Raw genomic sequence first — 9662 nt, 5'->3', positions numbered from 1 at the left:
CCCAAAACCACAATAAAAACATCAATAATTCCATAATCAAAAGATTACATTCCAATTATACTCAATCCAATCCCAAACTTCGTTTCATGAACAATCCATAACAGCAACTTCAATACAACCCCTTATACACTTGTATACCACACTTCCTCAACATCATTATTACCCCTCATAACAATATTATACTCATAACATGCTAACAATTATAGTTCAAGTTAAATTGAACTCAAAATATCATCAATTCATATTTGAACTTTTCCCCATAACTCTTTTCACTTTCTAAGGCTTGCTAAACCTTCAAATCAACTTAACATAAGAGATAAGATGAAAAACATACCTTGAATTTGAGGAATTTCAACTCACACACTTTGCTCCAAGACTTAATCCCCACAACTCCATGTGAGAGCAAGAACATCCAACTTCCATAAATTAACTTAGGTTTCAAGGTTGATCTTTTCTTGATTTGATTTGGAATGATTTGGAGTGTTTATGGATGTTAAGTGTCACGACCCGATTAGGGGCCGTGCTCATTCTATTACTTATCGTACTAATCAAGCGTTCATTCATTAATTTCATACTCAAATCATAAGAAAACTATTTTTCATTTGGAAACATAATTACTTTTATATGCATAAGCCCGTCGGCTATCAAAATAATAATATAGATACAATAGTAACATCGTGAGACCAGACTACCCACACATGCGTATCTACGAGCCTCTACTGGAGTACTAGACATATAGACGGGACAAGACCCTGTTGTGCCCAAAAGACATATCTGTGCACAAAAGAATGAACCAAATAGCACCTCCGGAATAATGGAGTGCTTCTGTGAATCTGCTAACAGCTCCTATGGATCTGCACCGTCTCCTTGTCTACCTGTGGGCATGAACACAGCGTCCAAGAAGAAAGGACATCAGTACGAATATTGTACTGAGTATGTAAGGCATGAATGAAATGAACATGATAGAGAAATCATAAGTCATAAGGTGAAGATACAACCTGTGTAACTTTTAAGGGTGGATACATGTCATACATATATCATATATATAAACATAGTACATGTATCATCATAGCGCATACATCATCGTATCATATAATTCACCATCGTTAACCCGCGTCCGGGTAACCATCATATGTCGCCCACTAGTGGTGATCATACCCGACCCTCTAGGCTCGGTGTAAACGTAGCAGCCCGCCTTAGCGGTGACATGCCCGGCCATTTAGGCACGGTGGAATCGTACGCAGCCCGCCTTCACGGTGACATGCCCGGCCAACTAGGCACGGTGGAATCGTATCGTCATATAATCAATCATAAACACATCATTATTACACATCTCATAGGCATATCATAGTCTTATCATAACTTAACATCATCATACATTCATCATTAATCCTACATTAAGACTTGGAGGTAACAATGGCTATGTCGGGGTGACATAAGGTCGTGAACCCCCGACTACGTTATGGAGTGATCATAATCGTCATGCATCACCTTGGAGGGACTAGCATTTTAAGGTGAGTGTACACAAGGAAAATCATCAATGAAACTATACTTAGGATCATTAGCTTCATGGACATCTTATATTACTCTGGGATTCTTCATACTTATATTCATCATCAACCTCATTATCATGATCGTATCATATCTCCTTTCTTTATCATGTGCATAGGTGGCTTTTATAGTCATGGACTCAAAATCTTCGTTATTTAGGAAGATTGTGGAAAATTAGGAAGATTCATGCCTTAGAAGGAAAGGATTAGCCTTACATACCTCTTTCGCTTAGCTACTCTATCAGTTGAACGTTCCTCTCCAATATCCACGTTTGTACCTTCAAGAGAGTTCATACTCATATTAGATAATCGATAACATAAACACGTTTGAACTAAGCTAGAGAAATTTGAGCAGCATCTCCTTTATTTATAGTACTTTCTCCATATCATATATCAACTCCCAAACGTCAATAACAACATTCATAATATCATCATCAATAACTTTTATCAAATTCATCATTATCCAATCCCCACAATTTCTTCTCAAGGTCATCCATAATCATGATCATAGTACAACATTACATTCATTCTCATCTAATGTTTCTATCATCCTCTTGACATCATTCATAACGTAATTACAATCACAACATATCAATATTCATGATTCATTCCAAACTACTACTCAAAATTTACCCTATTCCCACTTTCATGACCCATTTTCTATACTCTTCCACAATCCAAGTGTTTCAACTTCTCAACACCTTAAATAACATGTATATACCATAAAACTTACTTTTGATAGTGTGGGAATGAGCTTTAAGTGGAAATACTTCACTTGAGCAAAACGCTAGTTCCACCTCCCATGGAATTTCTTGACTTGGATGAACTTTAATGTGTTTCTCACACTTAGTTTTGTTGGTTTGATGAAGTTGATCATCAATTTCTCATGAGTTCTTGTTTATGAAAAGTTTGGAAGGTTCTAGAGAGGTCTTGAGTTGTGGAGAATGGAAATGAAATGAAAATAATGAACTTGGGGTCCTTTATTTAGAACTTAAAAATCTGTCCCGACATAATTATACGGACACTTATATGGTCTGTATAAATTTATACGGTCCGTATAAGTGACCGTAAAAATCATCCCAACTTCAACTCATTCTGTGACAATTATATGGCACATTATACGGCCCGTATAATTTTATACGGTCCGTATAAGTGACCGTGTAATCCCATCAGTGAGGGACCTTCACTGTGATGATTCTGCGGACCATTATACGGACCGTATAATATTATACGGACTGTATAATTGGTCGTATAATATGTCTTTTCTCCAATTCTGTTCTCGTTATTTCGTTTGATCTCAAATCGTCATGGGACCTTCTTGATACTTGTTTAACACCTCGTTAACAATCTAGGGAACATTATAACTCTTCTCCAAAACACCATTAAGCCATCATTAATTCGATACTCGTAAATCGACACACAACATGTACCTTGTTTTCCTTAACACCTTTTGTCTCCTACTTCCCATGTCTTTGAAATCTCATTTAGAACCATCAATTGTTATTTCTTACTTATCGAAACATCGTATGGGTCGTGGCCTTTGTTAGTCTACTCACTGTACGTTAACAAAATAATTTCAGGGCGTAACATTAAGGGAATCTTAGAGAGAGATTAGGGATTTACTTCATCCCGTACTTCACAGAAATGAGGTCTATTAGTTGCATTGGAAAGAACACTCGCCGAACTTCAATTTTCATAGGTTATCCATTCCGTAACTCCTCATATCCTAGGAGATATGTCTCTTTGAAGTTGGACCAAAAATCCTGTCGAAATTTCTGCCAAGTTTTTCCAAATTTTCAACAAACCTAATTTCTTCGATTCGCTTGATCCCGAAACCTTTAAATACTTATCTAACACTTATTAAATGTCTTTCTTAACCTTATAGGGCTATCATAGCCTCTCTGGACTCACGTCAATTTGCTAATGATGACACAGAAGTTTACGAGGTGTAACCGTTTCGATACTTGTGAGGTGACGAGCTCTTATATCGGATATCGATGTCTTGATAAGGGTGTTTATGTAATTTTCATTTCATAGTCCGGTTTGAATGCCATGCTTTGGGCATTAGCTGATAGCATAGATTGATTGTGTCTGTGATTGGGATATGAGGTCCCTTATTTATTGCTTTTATTCTTATTACCTGTCTCATTATGATTATGTGTTTCTCATCACTCCTAAAATACTCGTTTAAAAGTGGAAAAGACTAAATATTGAGTCTTTATTGTTTAGAAATGGTTGCTTATCATGTTTCATGTCATATTCATGCTTACAATAGTATTTGATGTGAATTTGATGGTACTAGTGAAAAGTCCTATGGAAAACAATTTCGGACGAAGTGATGATGGTATTGTGCGACAGATTAGCTATATGACAGGTCATGCAAGCTTAAGGGCTAAGTATTGTGAATGGAAGCCTAAAATGGCTAAAACTCTATGTGATCTGGGAGATCTAAGAATGCCAGGTTAGTATATGGACCCCGCGAGTCCCCTAAGGGTCACGATTCGTTAATGTTCGAATGTGTGTGTACCCGGAGATGGAAAAGGCATTGCATTGCATTGCATATCACATTATCTTATGGAGTTTCTTGGTATTGATTTACTTGAGTTGTTGCCTATATTATATTAAATGCCTACTTGGATACTTGATGGGCTTGTGGAGTAGAAGCTTTTATGCAGGCTTATAACCTGATATTATTAAGATTATTGAGAATATTGTTATTGTGGATGATAGAGGTTAAGTGTGGAAGTAGCAATCGTAGGCCACCCATCGTCTTTGTTTTCGTAAGGGTCAGTCAACGATGTTGCTGCGTATAAGTTGATTTCCCGTACTCACTCTACACTTGCTACAGGTTTTTTTTTTGGTGTGCAGAGTCTGTCCCTAGCACTACTGTGGCTTGAGGCTTCGTTGATCATTGAGAAGCATGTCTAGGAGGATCGGGGGTGAGCTGCTAGGTGATCCATAACACTGGATTCTCTCCGTCTTTAAATTATTATGTCCTATCTTCTATTCAGACAGTGTATCTGGATGATATTCTAGACTTGCATTTTCTATCCTAGTAGTTCTTGTACTTGTGACATCAGGTTTTGGTGGTTGTACTTATTCCACATAATTATGACCATGAGTCTTAGTTTATGAATTTTCAATGGCTTTATTTATTTATTTACGCATGTTATACTTGTTAAATTGGTTTAATCGGTTGTGGATGGTTCGCCTACCGAGTGGGGGTAGGTGCTTTCACAGCTTTGGAATTTGGGTCGTTACAGTATGCTAAAATAGGTATCTTTGAATTCGTATGACTCCCTAGAAAAAGAATTTGACCTTTTTTTTTGGCAATAAAATGTGAATTATTACCATACCAACAAAAGTCAAACTTACACCTAGGAGCACTCATATCCTTTGCAGTAGCTAGGGACTAGTGAGCCTCAGAAACCTAGTTACATAATTAATCAAGAAGATGCCTATAGTTTCTACCTCTATTAGAGCACCTATATATATATATATATATATATATATATATATATATATATTTAATCTATCTATAACTCCTCTTTTTATCTGTTGAAGTACGAATTGCCCCTGTACAGGTTGGCTTTTGAATATTTTTTGGTTTCCTGCAGTCCAAATATTGTATATGGAGGCTCCATATACTTCTGCAATGATTTCCTTTTTGAACTTACTCCATCTCCTCATCTTTATGCTATGTAACGTGTCTTGCACCTGAACTTGATGTATTTGCATTCCGAGCCAGTTTTGCACTTCCTGCCATACTCTTTTTGTCCAAACACAGTTGTAAAACACATGTGCTGCATCTTCTATCCAGTTCCCATCGCACAGCTCACACTCTATTGTACCACAATATAAGCCCATCCCATGAATTCTATCCTTAGTGAGTAGCCTCCCCTGTGCTGCTAACCACAATATGAACCTATGTTTAGGTAGAGCTAATTTGGTCCATATTAGGCTAGTTATATCCTCTTTTGTCCCATCACCTATTAATTTCTGATAGGCCCCCACTACAGAATACTTCCCTGTTGCAGTTAGTCTATAGTGTCCAACAGAGTACCAAGATGTCATTCTCACCTTCACTTTGTGTAGTGTTCTCTAGTACCAACTATTGTCCTTTGGTGGAATATGGGTCCAGAAGTCCTCACCATTGTGTATATAGATTTCGTGCACCCATTTGACCCATAATAGGTCTGACTTTTCCATTATCCACCAGATGAGTTTCCCCACAGATGCTATGTTCCAAACTTTACACCCTTTAATATTCAGTCCTCCATGACTCTTTGGTTGACATATTTTCTCCCATGCTACTAGGTTAATCTTCTTTTTATCTTCAGTGTTTCCCCATAAAAACCCTCTGCAGAGTTTATCAACTTCTTTTACTACACTTTAGGGCAGTATATAAATTATGAACAGAGAAGAGGACAAATTGTATTACTAGGAGTCTACCGGCATAAGATAGATGTCTATGTGCTGCAGCTCTTATTCTTTCTTTTATCTTCATGCATAGCTGATGACATTCTAGTTTGTTCCATTTCTTGGGTGATAGGGGTAGTCCCAGGTATCTTATGGGAAATGACCCTAGAGCAAATCCAGTTTGTCTTAATAGCCTCTCTTTCATGTCTTCATCTACACCTGCTATGAATATATTGGACTTCTCAATGTTAGAAATAAGGCCAGTTGTTGCTGAGAAATGTTGTAATGCTTCCATCACTCTCTGCATTGAGGTTTCATTTGCTTTGCAGAATATCATTAGGTCATCTGCAAAAGCCAAATGTGTTAGTTTCTGCCCTTTACACATGGGATGCTATCTGAAATCTGGTAGGTTGCCCATTTTATTCAGCACTCTAGACAAATACTCCATGACTAGGACAAATAGCAAGGGGGAGACGGGGTCCCTTTGCCTAAGTCCTCTCTTCCCCTCAAAATAACCATAGTTGGTTCCATTAACCTTGATAGAGAACTTGGTGGTTGTCACACACAACATTATCAGCTCAACAAATCTACTGGGGAAGCCAAACCCATGCATCATCTCTTCCAAGAAGTCCCATTTAACCATATCATATGCCTTTCTCAGGTCAATTTTCATGAGGCATCTAGGATTAGTTTTCCTATTATAATGCCTCAGGAGATCATGACAAATAAGGACATTGTGAACTAGTGATCTTCCACTCACAAAAGCAGCTTGAGTGTTATTCACCAAAGTAGATAGTACCAGTTTCAATCTTTTGCACAACATTTTCGATATGCATTTATAGATCACATTGCAGCATGCAATGGGTCTAAAATGATCTGCAATCTCTAGGTTTTTCACTTTTGGAATCAAGGATATGTTTGTAGCATTCAACTGATGCAGTAACTTCCCAGTGCTTAGAGTTTCTAATATGGCTTCTGTGAACTCCTTTTCTATTATGGGCCAAGCATCTCTAAAGAGCCCACTCCCAAAGCCATCAGGACCTAGGCTTTTATTTATATTTATTCCAAATAGTGCTTCCTTCACTTCTTCCTTAGTGTAAGGCTTCAGTAGTCCAACCTGTTGATCTATAGTCAGTGTATGCCCATTTCTTAAAAAACCTGTATATGCCTTCTGTCTTGTCCCACTAGTTTCACCCAACATTTTTTTGTAGAACTTAACAAAAATACCAGCAATGACTTCCGGATCATGCTGCATTTGTTGATTTTCATCTTTCAATTGGTAGACAGATTCCTTCAGTTTCTTTTGCTTCAGTACTGCATGGAAATACTTTGTATTGTCATCCCCCAGTTTCAACCAAGTCGCTTTACTTCTTTGTTCTAGCATCATCTCAGCCAAATAACTAGACCTTTTGAATTTCCTTCCCATTTCTTGTTCTGCCTTCTGGAGATCACAATCCAATGGATTCAGGTGTAGCTGCATTTGTACTTCTATTAACTTTGCTCTATCCATTTTTACCTTATTCATTATATTACTGAAAGCTGATGAGTGTAGTTTCCTTAACCCTGCCTTCACCATTTTCATTTTCCTAACCAACTGATACATCTTGCACCTCTTTATTTGCTTTTGCCACCCCATATCTACAATCTTTTAAAAATCATTATGAGTACTCCATGCATTATAATATTTGAAAGCTTTCTTCTTTTTTGTATTGGCTTGCAGTGTTGTCACATATGCAGGGCTATGGTCACTGATACCCTCTGGGAGGAATTGCACTTTACAGCACTCTACTTTATCTAACCATTCACCATTTACAAACACCCAGTCTAGTTTTGAGAAAATCCTGTTTGCTTCCCCTTTGTCATTCCAAGTGTAGTTGCATCCACTTCTTGGAAGCTCAGTAAAGCTACAGTAATCCAAACAGGATTGGAAGTCTACTACCTCACATCTTGTCACTACATTGCCACCTATTCTATCTTCACTGTGCATGACAGAGTTGAAGTCACCAAGTATCATCCATGGCAAGGTGTTGTTATCATGAACTTGACAAATATATTCCCACAATTCTTTCCTTTACTCTCTTGTATTATAAGCATAAACAAAAGTTACCAAATACTGTACTTGTAGAGGTATGTACACCACCTGGCAGGTTATTGCTTGTGCACTCTCACTTCATTGAGTCACCTTGTATGTATCACCTTTCCACAACATACATATTCTCCCATTATAATGTAAGGCATGGTTTGTATAATACTCCCATCCCCCAAACATCTTCTCAGCCACCCACTTTATTCTATTTACTTTTGTTTTAGTCTCTAGCAGACCAATCATTTCAACCTTCAGCTCATCACAAAGGAGTTTTACCTCCTTCTGTTTTGAGAGGCCATTAAGGCCTCTCACATTCCAACTTATAGCATTAACCATCCCCTCTTGGGACAGTTGTAATACCACCCCCTTTCCAGGTACTTCCCACATGCATCTGATGCTTCTCATTTTTATTTGCCTGCAAAGGTTGGACGGTGTTAGAAATCTTAACACCTTTCTCTCTAACAATACTATAGTTTGTATCACCTTTATGCTTTTGTCCCCTGTTTTGATTCTGATGCTTGGTTTGTTTACTTTGTTGTTGAAACCCAGTGCCCTCCTCATGGACACCAGATACCCTTATTATATTCCTCTATGTTACAGGCACATCTTCTTCCTTATGTATGTTCCTCAGTTGATTTATCAGCAAGTTGGACCATATCTACTGTTACATCCTTCTTCTCTGGGGCTTATCTAGGTGCTACCATTGTTACAGTTTTTGCTTTTTGTTCCTCCTACACCTGTCACTCTCAGGTCCATATTTTGACAATGAGTACAGATCGAAGGTCTCCAATCATATGTTACTCTTTGCGTTACCACAGTCCTTTTTTCATTTCTAAACAGGACCTCATCTGGCAATTCTTCTCCAATTTTAACTTCAACTAACAATCTTGCAAAGTTGAGTCTCACCTTCCTTTCTGTCTGTTTGTCCACCATCAATGGTTTCCTAATCAGACTGCCTATTTTACTTAATCCTCTAGGGCTCCAATATTTGAAATCCAATCCTGGCAATTTAATCCAGATTGGCACTGATTGCAATTCCTCTCTAGTAAATTCCATGTCTGGTGACCATGCTTTGACAATAAATGGTTTGTTGTCAAAGTGATAGACCCCAGCTTGGACAGCTTCATTTTTCCCTTCTTCACTATCAAATCTTATTAATATAATTCCATTTTTCATCATCGCAACCTTATTTATACCAATCTTTCCCCACATTATTTGGATGTAGCCTTTCAATACTGCAAAAGGGGGGGTGAGATCTTAGTACCTAGCATACCACCGCATTTCGCCAATATTCAATTTCTGAGCTTATATCCTCCACCTCTATTTCCCCAATTAATTGATCGCCAATATTATCTGGGTCTACATACTCTAATTTAAAACCAGCATTCGACAATTTTGAGATATCAAAGCTGTCCCATATTGTTTTGGTATCAGTTTTCTTACTCTTATTCTGCTGATGTTCCTCAACTTCCGCTGCCCAGGATTGTCTTTGTTCACCTGCCGCCATCTGTGTAACCGCCATCCATTCTCCAACCCGCTCCTTTGCTGGTGTTTTTGGTTTTATTAGAATTTGGACATTCCGATCGGGTGATTTAGTACCACTTTGC

At 37.9% G+C, this 9662-nt stretch overlaps 1 protein-coding gene across 1 annotated transcript; it reads right to left on the bottom strand.

Annotated features, from left to right (window-relative positions):
• Window positions 1-8745: 8745 nt before the first annotated feature.
• LOC132630314 (uncharacterized) lies at window positions 8746-9267 on the bottom strand. The gene has a single exon (XM_060345904.1). The coding sequence runs from the start codon at window positions 9265-9267 to the stop codon at window positions 8746-8748; it is 522 nt and encodes a 173-aa protein (XP_060201887.1).
• Window positions 9268-9662: the final 395 nt, after the last annotated feature.

This window comes from Lycium barbarum, chromosome 3 (genome assembly GCF_019175385.1).
Source record: "Lycium barbarum isolate Lr01 chromosome 3, ASM1917538v2, whole genome shotgun sequence".
Taxonomy (NCBI): Eukaryota; Viridiplantae; Streptophyta; class Magnoliopsida; order Solanales; family Solanaceae; genus Lycium; species Lycium barbarum.
The sequence above is the reverse complement of the archived record's forward strand: the minus strand, read 5'-3'. Positions and strand labels throughout refer to the sequence as shown.